This window comes from Phasianus colchicus, chromosome 5 (genome assembly GCF_987193195.1).
Source record: "Phasianus colchicus chromosome 5, bPhaCol1.hap1.1, whole genome shotgun sequence".
In the NCBI taxonomy this organism is placed as follows: Eukaryota; Metazoa; Chordata; class Aves; order Galliformes; family Phasianidae; genus Phasianus; species Phasianus colchicus.
Genome location: NC_143440.1, coordinates 51711292 through 51731328, shown reverse-complemented (window position 1 = coordinate 51731328; position 20037 = coordinate 51711292). Strand labels below are relative to the sequence as shown.

The 20037-nt window shown below is 44.2% G+C and overlaps 2 protein-coding genes across 5 annotated transcripts; one reads left to right on the top strand and one right to left on the bottom strand.

The window, feature by feature from the left end:
* Window positions 1–703: 703 nt before the first annotated feature.
* Window positions 704–11237, bottom strand: ZFYVE21 (zinc finger FYVE-type containing 21). Of its 3 annotated transcripts, XM_090141713.1 has the most exons (8): window positions 10990–11237; window positions 7810–7860; window positions 6054–6222; window positions 3889–3964; window positions 3668–3759; window positions 2871–2924; window positions 1445–1587; window positions 704–1224 (listed from the first exon to the last, which is right to left on the bottom strand). In XM_090141713.1, the coding sequence occupies exons 1-8, from the start codon at window positions 11119–11121 to the stop codon at window positions 1189–1191; spliced, it is 753 nt and encodes a 250-aa protein (XP_089997839.1). In that variant the 5' UTR covers window positions 11122–11237; the 3' UTR covers window positions 704–1188. The 3 variants fall into 3 exon arrangements, with proteins under 3 accessions (XP_089997839.1, XP_031448792.1, XP_031448793.1); XM_031592932.2 differs by lacking the exon at window positions 2871–2924 and having other exon boundaries at window positions 10990–11204; XM_031592933.2 differs by lacking the exons at window positions 2871–2924; window positions 10990–11237 and adding an exon at window positions 7956–10784.
* A 142-nt stretch (window positions 11238–11379) lies between these two features.
* Window positions 11380–19980, top strand: XRCC3 (X-ray repair cross complementing 3). Of its 2 annotated transcripts, none has more exons than XM_090141711.1 (8): window positions 11380–11842; window positions 12113–12181; window positions 12513–12650; window positions 13473–13685; window positions 16570–16724; window positions 18171–18383; window positions 18771–18817; window positions 19330–19980. In XM_090141711.1, the coding sequence occupies exons 2-8, from the start codon at window positions 12127–12129 to the stop codon at window positions 19610–19612; spliced, it is 1104 nt and encodes a 367-aa protein (XP_089997837.1). In that variant the 5' UTR covers window positions 11380–11842; window positions 12113–12126; the 3' UTR covers window positions 19613–19980. The 2 variants fall into 2 exon arrangements, with proteins under 2 accessions (XP_089997837.1, XP_089997838.1); XM_090141712.1 differs by having other exon boundaries at window positions 11386–11842; window positions 19390–19980.
* The last annotated feature ends 57 nt before the right edge of the window (window positions 19981–20037 follow it).

Here is a 20037-nt window from a genome sequence, read left to right as displayed (position 1 = left end):
CTGCATTCTCCCTTAAGTTTATACAAGTAGCAACTGTAGATGTGCCTTTCCTTACAGTCAACATAAAAAGATCAGCTGGCTGTTGACTGAAGTTTCCTCATTATTGTACCCAGTGTACAGAGAATGACTTTACAGAGAATGACTTGCCTTGTAAATTTTGAATCACCTTACACTGTGAGCTCTGGAATTCCAACTGCAGCAAATTTGTGCTTGGCCAGAAAAGCACTGAAGGGTCCTTTACACTTAAGCTGACACCTGAGCCTCACGTATTTGCTCACTCAATTTTTACCAGTCTAGGACAGTGGAAGGAGAAAGACAGTGGCTACATGAGGTTTAGTTAGAGGATTGAGCAAAGTAACAAGGCTGAAAACTGACATGAGGGTCCCATTCATAAGAAGACAAAGCTCTTAGCATTCAGATGGTAGCAGGCAGGTACTAAAGCAACTCTATGTTGTGAAAGTAATTATCACCTCCTGTTTAAATAAGTGAATTAATTTATTCATATTTGTACATTAAAACGTATACAATTCCAGACAGCGTTACAGTTAGATTAACAAAAGCTAGTTTCCAAAAAGAAAATACAAAACTAAAAATTATTCTGGAAGCTTTGTTATTACAGAAGGGAAGTTTCAAGATCATGTAATTCCAATTTGGTGATATTTGGTGAAATACGTTAAGAAAAAAAATCAAGTGGATTCTATAAAACCATATCTAAGGCAGATTTTATTGTACATTGATTTTAAACATTTGGATAGAGGGAAAAAACCTGAGATCTATACCCAAAAGCTATTCTCTGCAGAAGAGACATACACCTTTGTTTGCTTTCTGTGGCAAACAGTATATATAATTGTTACTACAAAAGTTGTGCTGTACATTAGCTGTAGTGCAGGTCACTTTCGTATTTCATATTAAGTGCCAATAAAGGCAATAAAGGTTTAACAAAATATACAAAGTCTTAAAAGGTGAGACTGTTTAAAGCATTAATTGTATACATATTGCACGCTATAGTGAATACTCATGGTTCAAAACAGAAATACATTGTGTTTGCCAGTTCTTACATAATGAACCACACTGGAATGAGAAAAAGTCAAGAGAAAGTGTTAACCAGTTGTCAAATTAGCACAAAGTGAGATGTAGGTCCTCCGAGGCTGGTGTCTGCTCTCAAGCTGCCAGCAGTTTGCTCATTTCTTACTGGTCCCGAGACTCATAAAGAAGTTTTGTTGCCTAATGTGAAAGCAAAAAATTACTGTCAAACTAATTCCCTCCACAAACAGCATAAGGCCAGAGGCATAGCAAGCAGCTGTAGCTTCTGTTTTCTTATGAACAAAGCCTTAAAATCTGTACATTAAGAAGAATAACAAAAAAGAAAGAAAGCTACAAGGACTGCATGCTCTACTGCTACTACTTTCTTCAGCCTTCTGTAAGATTTGCCTCCCTTGCTTACCTTATGCATAGCTGCCAGCCAGCTTGCTGACAGCTTCTTGTTAGAGCTGAAGTCTTCACTGGCCGTAAATTTCATCTGTGTTAACTCCTCTGATCCTGGTACTTTATACTGCAGAATCATACCTATGGCACGGGTATTGCCTCCTGAAAACAACAACAGAAATCCTGAATAGCAGTGTTTTACCAACTAAATCAGCACAACCTTTTTTTAGGTAATAATCACATTTAGAGAGAGCATCTTAGCACTGAATTCAAAGCACTGACAGGTGAACTAAAAGGATCAGAGGAAGCAGTGACAAAAGGTAGACAATGGGATGTGGAATGTGCAGATGTGGTATTGCTTACTTCCCTCCTGCAATCACTGAGGCAGAACTTGTAAAAACCACTGGTGCACACATTGAGAAAACCCTCATATTTCAATATTACCATCTGTCTCAAATAGATAATGTGGTTTCACAACACAGCCTGCGGTTTCTAAACAGAATTACTGGTGTCCAGTAAGACCAGTATCAAATAGGAATCCTTGCTTGATCCAAATCTGGCAGCATTTGGGAATTTGGCAAGAGTACCCGGCAACAGGCAACAATGTCATTTATTTCCTGAAGGAAATCCCTTACGAAAGACATTGTTCTGACAGCAGTGCAATAACAAGGTGCTTATGTCTCTCTAGCTGCATAGAAATTAAGATAAACCAAACCAGATGCACAGAAATTGAACAGAAGCTTTGTTTAGAATAGCACGCTGCTGCTTTACATTCACCCTGTTGGGGAGCTCATTTACTGAAGTAGCAGAGCAAAAACTAAAGCCACAGCGACAGCACACATATACAGGAGGACATTTTTACAAGAACTGCCTGCATGAGCAGAAAGGCTCGTGGAAGCCGTTACCTTCATATCCAGAGGCCAAACAAAGACCATCTTGGTCAAAGCAATGTGATCAAAAGTGCACAGTGTTTATAAACAGTTACTTCCTCATCTTGTGGGACAGACTGCAGTTCACCATCTTTATCACCGTCTACTGCATCTACCCTGTCAAACTAACTGCCATGCACTAGACAACAATACACAGGAAATACATCACTCATTTCTGGTGTGCACAATTCAGGAAACCTCTGTTGAAAGAGGGTGATGTGCAAAGCTGCATGCCACTGAAGATAATTTCTCATCTGTCCTCTACAGGGGCAGACAATAGCACACGTGGTCAAAAAAAGGACTCAAGTATTTTAGTTCTCTTCCAAAGAGTTACAAAACAATCATTCTCAGTTTATTAAATAGACGGGAAGGAATAATCAGTCCTGGAACATAACTTGTCTTAAGTTGAACAGACACGCATCAAGCAATAAGCTGACACTGCATAGGAAAGCAGCTGGGAGAGGGTCATAACAGCATGCTGGAGGGAGCTGTGCTCACAAAAGGTACTGGTGATACCTTCAGTAATATGCTGGCTCTCCAGAAGGCTGGTGTAAGTGTGAATATCTTTTTCTACCATCAAGAAGGAAGGCAGGCAGGCAAAAAGATAAAGCAATCAGAAGAGTAATGAACAAGAAATTACAGGAGCATTAAGCAACTCAGCAACACATTCGGTTGATTTGAATATCAAGTTCATTAAAGTTAACATGCTGTACTGATAGACTGTCCAATTAAAGATTCCAGAGACGTTGCTAACAAGTAATCATTAAAATTCCTGACCCCATTTGTTCTCATTTCAATGAAATCATGTTCATCCTGAAATACTGTGAAATGTGTCAAGAGGTGAAGCAGTAAGCAGCTGCCTTCTGAAAACATTACCAGTTTAATTTAGCCACCCCCTCATCTTGAATGAAATTAAGAGCACAATTTTATGTTTTTAAACAGTTTCTCTTACTCTCCTCTGAACTGTCTGTACAAACAGAAGAGAAACCCTGGCTGGACTCTGAAACTGGAACTGACAGCTCCCTTCTACGAGCTCGAAGTTCAGCCAAGAGAAAGGATCAGATGAGATGACCACCTTTACTTTGGTTTACCAAGAAATTCTCTCATCTTAGTGCTCTAAAATCATTTCTGAATTCTGGCTCCCCCCAGAATCCCAGCAGCCACATGGAAGGTTTTCCATGCACAACACTATTTCAGCAACTGTTGTAAATAACACACTTATACCTGAACTATCAATAACCCAGAAATGCACTGTCTGGCTTGAACAATAATTACAGCTCCACATTGGTCTTAATTTTTAATGAAAATATTACCTCCAGGAGTAAATCCCTCTGTAAGTATCTGAACAGTTGAAATTTGTACAATTTCAATCTCGTAATGGCTATCTCCATCCAAAACCAGGTATCTTTATAACAAAAGAAAAAAAAAATTATTGATTTTCTTGTCAACAATATCAAATCCAAATCAAATGTTTGGATTACTATATAATAATACAGCTGTATTCACAAGTGCTATTTCTATCAACTGTCCTCACCTCTGATTGTTGGAGAGCCGACAGACCATGAGCTCCGATTTATCCGACGTTCCCAGAGTTACAAAGAACGTAGCACCTGGAAAGAAAAGCTTCAGTATTCTAATGCAGTATTTAGGGAGGAATATGGAAGCATCAAAAAGGATAACTAAATTTTGCTTCCTGCACCTAACACATTGAACATATAAAGTCTTTAGTTATGTTCTGCATCACGTCTGTTCACAGTTAGATGTTGCTTTACCCGCATGCTGTACAAATGTGGACTATATCTAAGACAAATACTTGAAAAATGAGAACAGGTTTGAGGATGACAAAAACAAAGATGTTGTCAAGTCAAAATTACACAGAAGAATCAATAGCAGGATGGGAGTGTCAGCTGTGTGCTTAACAGAGATGAAACACCACCTTTTTCAGTGCTGAAGACCAGCTCAGCCTTACTGTGAGGTCAGCAAATTTCTGCCTTCATCTTATGCTTCCCACCTGCTCAAAACAACTCTTTTGACATCAGGAAAGTTATCTTAGTATTGAAGTGATTCATAAATTAAAGCAGACGATACGCCTACCACTTTATTTCCTCCATACCTCATACTCCCTCTGTTGCCTAATCCCAATAGCATTGGCCTGGGAAATAACACTAACACAGAGCACTGCCAAATGGCCTGTGATGCAACCCTATGGTCCATACCACGAAGCCTCAGAGCTTCACCTCTCTGCCAGCTTCCCACTTCACTACACCTCGCTGACCCCTCAATGCAGACACACAGGTTGCTGCTGACACGAGACCTGCAGGAGCAGCAAAGCTACCAAGGACATCAAAACAACCACTGCTCCGAGATCTGTGGGGCTGTGGTAAGCCACAAGTAACCCCACACTTCAGCTGCATAACATGAATGCAAGGAGGGCAAACTTTTTCAAGGAAAATCTTCAGGTTAATGTACATTATTTCAAAAATTATCATCACTATTACCTGCCCAGCACACTGATGAATGGTTTGTGCATTACAGGGATGAAAACATGCCCCCTTCATAGAATGGACAGGGTTGGAAAGGACCTCAAGGATCATAAATCTCCAACCTCCTGCCACACGCAGGGCCACCAACCTCCCCATTTAATGCTAGACCAGGCTGCCCAGGGCCCCATCCAGTCTGGCCTTGAACACCTCCAGTGACAGACATCCACAACCTCTCTGGGCAGCCTGTTCCAGCACCTCACCACTCTCTCTGTAAAGAATTTCCCCCTGACAGCCAACCTAAATCTCCCCTCCCTCAACTTAAAACCATTTCCCCTCGTCCTGCAGTTATCAACCCTTTCAAAGAGTTGATTCCCCTTTGTTTGTAGGCTCCCTTTAGGTACTGAAAGGCTGCAATGAGGTCACCCCGCAGCCTTCTTTTCTCCTGGCTGAACAAGCCCAGCTCCCTCAGCCTGTCCTCATAGGGGAGGTGCTCCAGCCCCCTGATCATCTTCGTCGCCCTCCTCTGGACCCTCTCCAACAGCTCCCTGTCTTTCTTGTATTGGGACCCTAGAATCTCCTGATGAACTGATCAGGCTGTGGTTTAGCATACTGGTTATACACACATGTAACATGCCAGCAGTAAAGAGCCCATCGTAAGGCCATGAACCATCAGAGTATTTTCAAAACTGAAAACTCAGCTTTTTTTAATGTAATTGGAAATGTGAATTCCTTTATTGCATGTAGCTTTAAAGCTGTGCAGAACTGTCCTGCCACCAATCACATCCACAGGCTGTGAACAAGATCAAAGCTCACAGATAAAGCTTAAAAAAAAAAAAAAAGCACAGTATCTCATCAAAAAGAAAATCAAAATCTCTGTTGTTAATCATTTTTCATCCTTATTTAGTGCAACAGAAATGCAGCTAAGAGATGGACTATTTTAATAAAATGCCAACTGCACACGTATCAGTCCTCAGAGGCATTCAAGTGTTCTTTGTTTTGAATGACTTTTTGTTTTTATTCTCTCTCAATAAGTTGGTGATACAGAATTAAGTGCAAACAAGAAACACAACAAGGAAGTGTTTTAAGGACAGAAAATGGCAGCACAACAACTTGACGAGAGAAATTAATCTTGCTGTTGAGCAGATGTTTTTTTAACACAGCATTTTTATCGATGTAAGTGAGATCAAAACAACGTACACACGCAGTCAGTACTTGCCATTCATGAGCACTTTAAGCTGTTTGTCATAGAACTCTGTTTCTTTCTGTGAGATGAGGGCACATTCAGCACACTGGCGCACAGGGTCCACAAAGCACATGCGAGGCAGAGGCACTTTTTTACTGCAGCACTTGTCACAGAAGCACTTTCCGCATCTTCGGCAGTGATGCTGAGCGTGAGAGAATGTTTTATTTGTTTACAGAATAAATGGTTAGGGAATAACGTGATAAAGTTCTTACATTAAACATCCTCCTACCCAACAACCAGAAGTTTCTCAGCTGTGAAATATTCACACTGAAGGGGCAGGACAGCAGCCAAGAGGTAAATGGCAATTAACTGCTGTAGTGGTGGGAAGAACTCTCTGACGACTGAGCCCTGAGAGTGGTGTGCAATATGAACAGCACTGCAAGCTTTTGCTGGCACTGACAGCACACCTCTGAAGCAGACCAGTGAGACATTGAAAGGATTTTACCCAAAGTGCAGTAAATCCCTTCCTTGCCTCACAATAAAAATGGAGAAGAGCAGTTCCTAGGTCTCTTCTAAGCTTCAACTGCAGGTTCTGTTCTTCTCCCTTTAAACTTGTTCTCAAATGTTTCCCATGGAAAAAGCTACAGAACTTAGCTTAAACCTGAAGTCCTCTCTCTATCAGAAACATTGAGCAGCACAGTGCAAATCCAACCAAGCTGTAATGTTAGTTCAAATCAGATATGGCAAAATCAGCACAGCTTCAAAAAGTGGCTTGTGCTCCTATCACTCCTGGGGTGTGGAGCCCTGGCAGTTCTTCCTGATGCAAGCTTTCAGCAGCTCGTGTCAGAACAAGTGTTCCCAGGCGAGCAGGACCTGCTTTGTGGCTCACAGCAAGCCTCAAATGCTTGACACAAGGAAGTGATACGCTGCACTCCTGATCACTGTTAAACTTCGAGTGTTACACAGTCCTCTGAAATACTTGCTACACTTGGCTACCTCCATTTACTTCCCAAAGTTAACAGAAGTTAAATACAGCAGCCTAATGAATTACTGCTTTGCAGCCAATCCATTGCTATGTCCGCTTTAAGATTTCTCCTTCCTTCTCTCTTCAAAAAATAGATGAAAAAAAATCAACTACGTCAGTGCATTTCAAGTCCCACTTCCCACCAGCACAGCTAACAGAGTGTCAGTGCACTCACACAGAGGAACATCACTCTGCTAAAATCAGTGCTGGCTTTTCCAGGAGGCCGCACAACCCCCATGGTCAGCAGAACATTTTCTGACCATGAGACAGATCCTGTTTTGCTTGTAGAACAGAGGGACAATCCGGCTTTCAGCTCTCCTCTCATTGTAACAACTGAGCTCTTTCATGTCAGACTGTAACTCATTACACCTGAGAACATCGTTAGTTCACACTGCCACAACTAATTTCATGTCTGAAAGCAGAACTGTGTTCATTAATTTGGTTTCAGTGCCAGTGCTGGTGTTGGCAGCCCACTCCAGCACAAGCTCCAACGTGTCCTTTTCATGCAAACCCAGCTGGTAGCACCTGGCACTTTGAAAAAACCCAAACTGTGTGGTACAAACTGAGCGAAAGGAATGTCACAGAAATGGAACTGAGTGAGAAAAAACTCATCCTCCACCCAGAACAGGCAGAACAGAAAGGAAAACTATTATACCATCCCTTACTCTTGGCATGAAATTCTACTCAATCATCTACATCTCATATCAGAGTCCATACTGGCACACTGCAGCAGTTAAAGCTTTATATTTTGTTGATTGCTCTTACCTTTCTAGTTATGAAGTCAAATTTCGTATCACACTGCATGCATCTCGGGCACTAGAAAACAGTACAAATTAATGTTAACCGGAAGATTTGCCAACATCATTCACCCTAAGGAGTACTGCATCCTGCCAGAATGGCATTTCAGATACCTTTAACATGTTTCCTTGTGTTTGGGTCTCCACAAAGGCATGTATTCATAGCCGCATTCTTTCCTGAGTTCCTACAGCTGTAGAAACCTGAACTCTTGCAGCCAGGCCATCGCAGAGTTCAGCTGAACATCATCTCCATGACCTGCCCTAGGCTGAGCCACTATTTGCTTAGCACACAGTCATCACCATTTGCTTCTAATTAATACACTTCAATACCAAACTCTTTATCTTCTAAGAACTCTCTCTGCTTACAGCAGCTTCAGGAGTCTATTTCTGATGTGAAACAGAAGTCCCTTTCTCAATCACCATCCCATGTTGTACAGCTACAGCCAAAAAAACAGCAGCTAAGGAGAAAAATCTCCAGAAACATTTCAGTTTCTTGTAACTCCAGTTCTATATAAAGCATTTACCTAAACAAAAGGCTTAACAAATCAGTAGCAGCAGTTGCTTTAATAGAGCAGAAATAACTATGCTGCAATGTCTGGTACAGGAAGCTGTTTCTCAATTCCACACAAAACAGAAGTGCTCCTGCACTGTTTCATGTAACTGAGTTCATCCCCAACCACCTCCCGTCTCAGTGGCTCCATAAAAGCTGCTTCTCACAGACACTGACTGCAATCCACCAGCATTCGGCACCTGCAGTGCCAAGGTTTGCTCTGTAGTGCTCTACAGCTACTACCACATTTTGGTCTACATTGACCTTGGTTTACTGATTTAAGTTTTGACACACTTCATGGTTTGGGACTGAGCATGGCAAGAATTTCAAAAGACCCTGAGTTTACCAGGAGTCCAATTCATTTTCTTCAAGCAAATCTGTGCTTCTGGACAGAAATCAGAAAGCACAAGCCACAAACCAGGGAGAGAATACTCTTCTAAATCCCAACTTGAATAGGTTTCACAGATAACATTAGGTTAAAGTACACAAGTTGCTCTTCAGCAACTAACAGAACTATCCTTCATATTTCATACTGACTTTGTAGAAGAATATTCCTAACCTCCAGACCAATTCCAATGCCACACCCAATGCACAGCACAGTTATAAATCAGAAGGAAATGGCACGTGCTAGCAGCTATCACAGCAGGGTTTTGGTACTGAATTGTTCCAATCCAAGCAGCCTCAACACGTTGTTCCTTCTTGGCATTTCTGCTTTAAGTAACCACAACCATGAGAACCCATCTGCATCACGAGTTGGCCTGGGAACAGCTCGCAAATGGAGATCATCTTTAAAGGTAAATCCTTCCCATTCATCCTTATGACACAGGCAGGCAGATTGCTCAAGTCTGTTCACATCAACAGAAAACAAAGCATGGCACTTGAGTTACTTTTCACGTCTTCAAGGCACAGGCTTTTCAAAACTACTGCCGTAGAACCAAGAAGATAGAAAATAAAACATTAAGTAAAAATTAATATAAAATCATTAATACATTGATTTCACAATCAATGGTATCAGATTACTTCATACACCAAGATGACAATGGAAGAGGAACCAGACGTTGGGTGCTGGTAATAATGCAGGAGCAATGAGAACTGGTTACGAGCCGAGAGGAACTTCTGATGCAGTTGTTGAAGTGTGATAAGGAATTAGTGCAACATTTTAGATCCGGACAGAAGTGGGAACAATGCAGATAGACAGGAAGCTATAGTTATACTTCATATATTTGCATATACAATAACAACCTGACGTGAGAGGCGATGCAAGCTTACACCTGGTTAAGCACATTAACACAGCGACTGTGTGACAATGTGAAGGTTTGCAAGCTCATCAAAACAGGTGTCGTAACACGCCCAGCCAGAAGGATGCCAGTAGGAGATGCCTTCTGATAATACCGTAGCCACATGTGACCAATCCTCTGCCTGAGCTGCATGAGTTTGCTATGAGCAGGAGAGCAGCTCTGTCACACGGCCACATAAAGCACAGCTCCACTCTGCTGTGAGCCCAGAGTCCCACCAGTAGCTCCCTTCACACAGGTGTGTGGTCCTCAGCCATGTGAGATCTGGGACACAGGTGGATCTTTGGAGCCCTGGCCACCTCTCAACCTGCCAGCATTCTTACTGCAGCATTTCCTCTATGAGAACATCTCCAGTTGAGCTCTACTAGTGACTAACACATTTTAGATACATCAATTCTTAAATACATATCTAACTAGCTTAAATAAATCCTACCACAAACCCCAAGCAACTTTCAGTTGAATTAAGATGGTGCTACATATTTGAGTTAAAAGCACTTTTTTTTTTTTCTTTTTAATGGAATTCTTCTGCTATAATTGAAACTTGCTAAAATATCAAGCCACGTTCAACGTCAGGGAGGAAATTACTTCTAGTGTAAGTTAACCAACCAGCCCTGGAGGTGCCCAACGCCAGGCTGGATGCGGCCCTGGGCAGCTTGAGCTGTCGGAGGGCTGGGTGGGCTTCGAGGCCCCTGGCAACCCAACCATTCTGTGGTCGTGTGACCCATACTCCAGCTACGCCCAATGACCGCCAGCCCTCAGGTGTCCGGGCAGCAGAGGCCAAGGTACGCACAGTGCAGACCCGGACCGATCGCAGCTGTGCTGCAGGAGGCACGGGCAGCGCCGTCCCGCTGCAGGGCGGCACTCTCCTCCTTGTCCCCAGCCGGGAGGAACGGCTCTGCTTAACGACTGCCCGCTTACATCCCCGGAGCCCCGTCAAAACTCCTCCCCAGCCGGGGCCGCACGGCAATTCAACGCGCTGGCGCGAGTCCAGGCCGCAGCGCGGCGGCAATAAGCAAACAACCGCGCTGAATAAACAGCCGCTGTGCCCGCCAGCGCCGGGCTGCGGGAACGGGGAACGACCGACCGACGCACGTTACAGCAAACCTGGACGGACGTCGCGATCACAGAGCGTACGTAACGAGCGCTGAAAAGCAAAGCTGCCCTACCGCCCAGCACACGGCCCTGGAGGCGCAGCGCCGGCCGGCCTCCCCGCCCGCTGAGCCGCGCGCTTAACGCCCGACGCGGCCCCGCAAACGGCCCCGGGGGCGCGCAGGCTGACAGAACCCCCCGCCCGCCCCCGTACCTCCTTGTCGGGCACCCAGGGCGGCTCGTCCAGGCCGAAGGGGCTGCGGGCGGAGCGGTGCTCGGGCACCATGCGCAGCCCGCTGAGGGAGCGCACCAGCTTCTTGGCGTCGCGAGCCTCGCAGCCCGACATCTTCCCCCGACACTCCGCCGCCGCTACTCGCCCCTCGGGACTGGCAGCGCTGCCACCCAATGACCGCTCGGCCCGCTCGGGACGGGCGCGGCACTGGACCAATGGGAAGCGGCGTCTCGCCGGTCCCGCCCTCCCGCTCGAGAAGACCAATAGAGACCGCCCGCACACTTCCAGCCAATCCTGCATCGTTCGCGGCTGAAGGCGGGCGCGTCATTCCTTCCTCGCCCCTCTGGGGGCTCGCTGCGCGTGCGCAGAACGAGCGGCCGGCCTCGCGGCCCGGAAACAAGGGGCTCCCCGCCCAGCCTCCCGGAACAGCGCCCTGGCGGAGCGGAGGGCGCCCCGCCCGGTCCTTGGCTGCGCCGGGGAGCCCGGGCCGTGAGGCGCTCTGATAGGCCGGCAACCGGTGACGTCGCGAGCGGGCCGCCCGCCGATTGGCTGCGGCGGCTCCGGCGCGGAGGTCGTAAGGCCTGGCGAGGGGACGCGCTGAGGTGATCTCGGGTTGGGCCGCGCGGCGTCTCCGCCGCTGCCCGTGGCCGACGTCCGTCGCGCTAAGCGCTCGCAGACCTCCCGGGCAGAGGCCGGAGTAGCCACAGACAATTTCAGCGAGCTTAAACTCTCGTCAGAATGCCGCGTTGCGTAGGTGCCGCCTAGCAGTAGCGCTCGTCTTTCCCTCCGCGCTCCGCCTGCCGCCAGGCCCCATGGCAGCCGCCGCGCCCCACAGGTGAGCGCCCGCGCGGCCTCCTGCCGTATTCGTGCGACTGCCGCTGTCGTAAAGGCGGCGCGCGCGACGGTGCCGCGCCTTACGGCGCTGTGTGGTTCCGGCGCTAAGGCGGTGCGTGGGGATGAGGCGCTGAGCGGGGCGGTCGCGCTGCGCTTCAGTGCGGGATCCGCGATGTTCCCTCGAAGTGTTCGCATTCAACCATGCTTACGTTTCATCGCCTGTATACCCGACTTAACAAATAACGATTCCCTCATGCTCTGTTCACCCCAGTGCCGTATCAGGACATGGACTGGGACCAGTTTGACCTGAACCCGAAGGTGATTGCTGCCCTTAAGAAAGGTAACGCGCCCTGGGGCCGTGAGCTGCCGTCATGTAGCGCCCGCCTGCGTGGGGCTGCGTGCTCTGCATGGCGGCACACAGGGCTGTGCTGACGTTTGGAGCGGTCATTTAATATTTTCTAAGCAAGTGTTCTGAGTAATTAGAAGCGATGGCTTTTCGCCGCGTGCCAGTGGTCATTCCCAAATGCCGTGGCATTATTTTGATCCGTTCAAAGTAAAGGTTCCCTGCACAGATTGTCCTGTACGCAGAGCTCAAGGAAACAAAGTCAGAAAGCTTTTGTGCACGACTGCGATGCAGCAGGAAGTATTTATAAAGCTTCTCTTCATTTCAGCTGACATAAAATCAATAAAAGAGGTGTTAAATCTTTCTGGAGCAGACTTGCAAAGGTTGATGAAGCTGTCCAGTGCAGATGTGGAGTGTTTGCTGAAAACGGTTTCTCGCACTCTGAGGAAAAACTGTATGCTTACAGGTAATAAAGTCAGTATTTAAAAAAAACTGTTCTTTGTAAACCTGGAAATACTGTGATGGTGAGCAGATATGAGCTTGGTTCCTCACTGACACAGTGATGTGGTTATGAAAGTGAAAAGTTGAGTTATGCTGCAGTTACTTATTTAATTACCTTAAGGGCAGCTCCTGTGGAACCTTGAAAGTAGATGGAATTTTATCAAAGCCATTCTTTGGGACCAAGCCAGCTTAAAACAGCAAAATAATTTTCCAGTCTGGAAAACTTGATTGGAGGAACACAAGATTTTTTTTTCTTTCTCTCCTTCTTTCAATAATTTCCTTTTGCACCAAGGCTGGTTGAAAAGTTTGCGTGGTATGTTATAAACTATGTAAACTGATTTATGTGATCACTTAATTCCAAATGAAGCTGGATCTGATAGCTCTCCCTGCAGAAATGCTGCATGGCTGCTCTGCTATCAGAATCTATTTCCTTGTGGGCTGCATATAGCTTTAGGCCTTGGCCAGATGCCAGTGGTGCTGTTTCACTGTCAGCAAGATCTTCCCATAGAGACTCCTTAGAGGCAAAGAAAGGAAAAGGTTTTCCAGCTCAGGGTAATTTCTTGGTTTTTAAACAGGCATTCAATCAGTAGGTTCTGTGAGGAAGCCTAGGTTCTGTGAGGAAGCCTGGGCTGAACTTGGGAATTCTCCCATTGACAAAGGAGGCCTCCCTTGTAGGTACAAATCTACAGCATCAACATCTGTACTGCATCACTGTGCGTTGGAAGGATACTAAGTGAATTTTTCCTTCTTTCTGTTTATTTTTTTAATCCTTTAAAAAACCGTACAGCACTTCAGCTCTACCAAGATAAGGATTGTTTCTCCTCCCAGTGCCAGAAGCTAAGCCTGGGATGTTCAGTGCTTGATGACTTGTTGAAAGGTGGCATTCCTTTAGTGGGAATCACAGAACTTGCTGGGGAAAGTTCTGCTGGGAAGACTCAGATTGGTTTGCAGCTGTGTCTTTGTGTGCAGTATCCTTACAGATATGGTGGATTAGAGTCGGGTAAGTATTGACATGTAAATATTGATTGATTTGCCATTTGAAGGAATGTACTGTCTGTAAGAACATTATAGAATCACAGAATGGTTTGAATTGAAAGGAGCCTGAAAGACCACACGGTTTCACCTCCATGCTGTGGGCAGGGCTGCCCCCCACCAGCTCAACCTGCCCAGGGCTCCAGCCTGGCCTTGGGCACCTCCAGAGGTGGGATATTCACAGCTCCCTGGGCAGCAGTGCCAGGGCCTCAGTGCCCTCATATGGAAGGATTTACTCCTGATGCCATCAGTGTGATTTGGCAGCAGTCTTACTCTTCTTTCCATGCTGCCCTGGGTTTAATTTAATAGGCAGAAATTACATTTTAGCTGACCCTACTTCGGTTTAAGTTTTGTCATTAATCAGAACAGAAGCAGATACATTCTGTTCAGTTCCTTCCTGTGTTAAAGTGCACTGTGCACCACTGTGGTGGGATTTGGAGTGTTAAACTAGAACCTTTTGGTCTCTGTGTCGGTGTGGTCAGAAATTAATTACTGCTTTGGGAGTCCAGGTTTTTATCCAGTTTTCCAAGGTTATGCTTTGGTGAAAGGTAAGAGCTCTTGTCAGGCTTTCTAGATGCTAAATGGTAGCAGCAAAGTGTAAATTGCCAACTTCATGCTTTGTGGCTTTCCCAGTTTTTTTTCCAATACAACAGGCAAGTTTGGTATTGCTTGTTGAGAATAGCTACGTTTTAGAGGTGGGCAGAAGGCTGATGGAAGTGCTAGATGGTCTCCTTCCTCCTTAGATGGAAATGTTGAATTACATTTCTTTACACAGTATAGATTTATTGTGTGTTTTCTTTGCTTGACTTCATACTAAACCTGTTTACAATTCTCAGATCTGGAAGGCTGGCAGTAAACCAAGAAATTAGGACATTCTTTGCCTCAAGGTTATCCTTCTGCCATTCTAAGAATGTCGGTTATGGTCTATTGCATATTGGCTGAATTTGTTTTCCATGCCCATATTCATGAGTAATACATGAATGTAATGTGACATCCATATCCATGTTAGAATTCTGAATTAGAAAAAAATGTTTGCTATTGCTTCTTGTCAACTAGGCTGGTTTGGTGCAGGCAGGTTGGGTTCACGGGACTGAAAATTCTTACTTTGTGTAACAATCTCTTGCAATTCTTGAAGAAAAATATATCCCAGTTGTGGGACTGTAAGAAGAGATGTTTATAGGATCACTGAGGATGACTGATTTCTTAAGTGTATCTCCCACCTTCCTTCTGAGAAGTGAAAAACACCCTGACTCTTGTGTTGTGGGTGGTGATGAGGCTTTCCTAGTAAACTGTAAACAGGGGGATGCCATGGGATTTTCTGTTTATGTACCAATCTCCTCTTTTTATTTAGGTTACGGCAATTTATCCTTTAAAGTATGTGAATAGTATTCAGTGCTTTGGAGTCATGATAAGGCATCAGCCTTTGATACCGAGTTGAGTAGTTTTAGTTATTTTGGTTTGCCTGGGCCGTGCTGAGTGAAGAGGAATTCTCTTGGCCACATAGCTTGCTCCAAAAGTAATGCCTCCTTCTTATATCTGTGGAACTTAGAGCAGCCACGACAAGCACAGTAATACTGTTTGACAGGACAGATTCTCAGCTACAAAACACTGTTTTTCAACACAGTCACCACGTTCAGCTGTGCATTTTCACCAGCAATGAACAAGAGCCGTGTGCTGCACTCATGACAATCAGCACCAGTGGTGGTGATCCCACGGTGACCACTGCTGAAATGCAGCACCCACTGCCTCGCTGTGCTCACAGCCACTGTTTGCTCTCTGTAAATGTTCAGCAAGGGTCAATGAATGTCAGCGGGCGCCGTTTTGTCTGCATGAGGAATTCAGTGGCACTCCTTTGCTCCATACACACTTCCACCATTTTGGTCAGACATCATTTTGTCAGACTGATTTTTAAAAAGCAGATGCTCTCTCCGTAAGTCAGTATCTGTGGTAAAGAAATGGCTGTCTGTCTGAATTAGGAAGTGCTGTGCTAAAGGTAATCAGCTGTGAATAAGAACGGTAGTTGGAAAGTCTAGAATGTTTTATTCCAGGGGTTCCTTTAGCCTAAGGATATTTCAGCACAAGTTAGCGTGGTTTTCACTAGTTTGAAATTCAATGTTGCAAGCCATAATTGGCTCATGGAAGCAAATATTGATGCTGAATACATGTAACATCAAATTTGTTATAGAGGTTTCTCTTGACTTGCTCATGTTTTAGAAACTGAAAATCTAACTGGGAGTGCATGAACTGCAGTGATTTCTATAAGAATTTATGGAGGGATTGAGAGCTGAGCCGAAGAAGTTTAGTGCCAAAGAAAATTGGCAAAGAAAATATTGCATGTATTTATTTTTTTCTCCAACATCTTTGATGTGTGCAGTTAATTTTCTCAGTAATAACGCACATTCGTGAACCAGAACCCACAGTAAAACTGTATGGACATTGATTGTGTGATGTGATTGAACATCATACATCACACATGTAATTGATTGAACTATAATCTTTTTGTATCTAATGTGCAGTTTTAAAGAAAGGTTATCACTCTCTGTGGGTTACATTACAGTGCTTGTAATCATCGCAGGCAGGCAGGCAGACGTTCAGCAGCCACGCAGGAAGAGTGTCACCTAGTGGATTGCTGGGGAGCACAAAATAAAACTCAGCAGGCGACAAAAAGCACCTGGCAGCTACAAGAAAGTCACAGTGGTGGTGGTGATGTTCATCATCAATTCAGTATGGGTGCTAAAAAACTAAAATGAATTTCCAGTTAGGTATGCCTAGCTTGTGTGTGGTTATTTTGTCTTTGTACCATTAGGAAAACTGTCACGCTGCAGTAACAGAGGATGCTTTTGTGATTGCAGGAGCTGTCTACATTTGTACAGAAGATGCATTCCCAAGTAAACGTTTGCACCAGCTGATAGCTCAACAGCATAAGCTGCGTGCAGATGTGCCACCTGAAATCATACAAAAGATCAGGTTTGGGAACAGTATCTTTGTTGAGCACGCAGCAGACCTGGTAAGTCACAGCACAGCTTACAAATACACGATTGCAGTGCTGTAATCCAGTAACCAGAGGAGGTTTTTGTTGCAGGAGACCAAAACAGCTGCATGTTATCCCTGGCTATTTTAATCACAGATCCAAAACATAGCATCATAGGAGCCTCTATGAAGAAAATCTCAGCCAAAATCAGGATACAGTTTTATTGCAGCTCCTTCACTGAATTTGGAGACAGAATACCAATAAATATGCAGAAGGTGCTCTGTGCATCCAGAGTAACTTGCAGTACAACACCAGAGTAAACTGAAAATGTGACAGGTAGAAGGAAAGAATGCAAAAACCAGTGCCTAGAATAAGTAATGCACAGCATAACTGCAGTGCAGCTGTCTTGCCACACCTCTTCAGCAGACTCATAGTATTTTAGAAGGAAAAAATGCTGCCTTCTTGCCATTTAGGTTGTCATCCTTCAGTGGCTGTGAGTACACTGTTTACTGATGGAACACTGAAAGTTTTGTTTTCTGTAAGGCTCGAAAGTAGCACTTGTTAGAACATTCCAGTTGTTGGAGAAAAGGTAAAACATTGCTTGCTGGAAAGCAAAGCAGCTGCATGGTAGATGACCACAATTCACATATTGCAGTGCATCGATTCTGTTGTTGTATGTGTGTGTATCAGGATACGTAGGGGGCTTTTTTCCCCTCGTTTAAAAAAATCAAATGTCTTTGATGTTATAAAGTCTATGATTTTGAGGGGAAAAAAAAACAAACAACCAAAAAACAACAGTTAGTATAATAGAATGGATCTTATGCAAATCAGACTCAGAATCACAATTCAGTTGTAAAAGCTGTGGAGAGCTGAAATGGCACAGTCAGAAGAACTGAGATTCACATGATCACCTTTTTGGCCATATTGAAACAAGCTGGCCAGAAGCTGAGACTGTCACCATGTGCTTGCTCTCCTTTATATAAACTGCTGTAGACCACTGGGCTGCAAGACCCTTTTGTCTAATACTTGCATGAAAGAAGTTGCATGCTGCAGAGTGTTAAACTTCTTACAACTGCCATGTTTGGTGGTTTCACAGTATTTAATTACTGAAACAGCAGTTCAGTCACTTCTGTTTGGGATGTTTAATGCTGGTCTTGAGTTCTCAGTATTGCAGTGAGAACCATCCCGCAAAACAGGAATTGTTCAGGATTTGTATTACTGCATTCTTGAGATTTTAAGATGTCTGTACATAAAACAGCTGCAAATAACTGCAGTAAGTTGTACATGCACAGCTTCTCTCTAATTTTTTCATGTAAAATCATAAGATATCTGCTAAAAATAGTGAGACTTCAAATCTGCAAACTTGTTTTATGAGTAGAAACGCCACCAGCTTGCATTTCAGTGACAAGAGCTGGTAAGTGACCATCTCACTTTTACAAATCTGAACTGTTCTAATGCTGTCTGTTTGCATTCTGGGGACAGGACACCTTCCACAACTGCATTACAAAGAAGCTCTCCCTCCTGCTCACAAGAGGCATGGTGCGGTTAGTGGTCATCGATTCCATTGCTGCTTTGTTTCGATGTGAATTTGGAGCTTCAGAGTCTGTTCTGAAGGCTCGTTATTTGCAGACATTTGGAGCACAGCTCCACGGCTTAAGCACCAGATTCAGGACTCCAATAATGTGCATTAATCAGGTATGGCATCAAAATGAATGTCCTGTGTGTGAAAGGCTGTGTTCTGATGGCTGCGGAGTCTGAGAGTTGGAATGGAGATGGGTAGTTTTCTGAACTAAGTCAAACTCTCTGAATGTCCTTAAGGGATCTGACAAATCAGGTAATATGGTACAGGTGGCTTTTTCGTTGTTTTAAACTAATTCACTATCGAGTAGAAGTTAAATTCATATACACTATAGCTAGCAGAAGTTGCTTTCAGTTTGCTTTGAAAGAATATGGGTTTTTCTAACTTAGCTTAATATACAATCCAATAACCTGAATTTTGTTGGCTTTGCTCCCCGCCCTTCTGTTCAGTGAATTCAAATGCATAAGAGCAGCTCAGCTACAAATGCTGTTGTTTTGCCTCAGGTGACTGATGCTGTGAGTGAGTCAGAAGCTGTGCAGTATGGCTACAGGTGAGTCATCCACCACAGAAATATAACAGAGCTGTACAGGGCAGCATTTACACTGCGCCTTCCTGCAGCTCCAGCACAAACTACTGCACACTAACAGCAGTGGTGCATCTATGCAGCAGTGCTGAATTTGCTGGTGGCAGTAACAGCTGTTGTGCTGTACAGCAGAGGAAACCACCATGTGTAGTTCTGTAGTAAAGCCTCAGCAGCAAGTTCAGGGCCAGGTTCCCTGCAGTGCTGCTGTACTCACTGCACAAGAGGGTTTTTGTGTCTCTTCTCTTTGGGAGAATTGCATGCATTTTCTGTCTGTTTAAAAAAACAGCAGCCAAGCCTTATGGATTGTTTTTGTTGCGTAAGGAAGATGGTCCAAGTACCTTTTGACATCAAGATGTTAATGACATTCAAGCACATATATTTATTGTTTGAATCCTACTAATCTTAATAGACTAGATAAACTGGGAGCTACATCATTTGTGTTTCAGTAGAGCAATTCTAATGTAATTTTGTTTCAACAGAATCCAAGATATTCCATATGAAATTCATACATGCAGAAATCTGTACTGGTTTCTTTATAGTACTGCTGAGAGCAGAGTCTTTCCAGCACTAGGAATAACCTGGGCAAATCAGCTGCTAATGAGACTGATGGTCAGCAGAGTGCCACAACAGGAACCAACACCTGGAGCTGTGTCACACCACCCTGCAAGCACGAGGACTTTAAGAGTAGTATTTGCTCCTCATCTACCTCCATCCTCCTGCTGCTATACAGTAAGATTGGAAGGTGTGAAAGGAATTAAGTAAGTTCTTTCTGCAGTATAGTAGCCTGTACCAAAAGTGCATTGAACCTGCTTTGCTTCAGGAAGCATTAGTAAAATGAAATTCTTCCTAGAGCAAAGGATGCTGAAATACATAAAAGGTGATATGACAACAACATTAAGTTTTTTGGTGTTTTTTTTTTTTTTTTTTTTTTACATTGTGCAAAGATGCTCTTTTTGTACCTGGATAAAAGTTCACCAGCCTCTCCTTGTGAGATAAACATTTTGGAGAATAATCCTTACTGCAAGGCTAACCAGCACCTTCAGCTCTGTTCATCCACACAGCCGCTGCTCTCCTCAGAGACTTTTATCAGAGCTTTGCATGTTTTTCTTCCCATCTTTGTGCTATTTATTACATCTTTTTCTGCTAACTACTCTGGGTGCTTTTTCTAATCGTTGCTGCATTCAGGG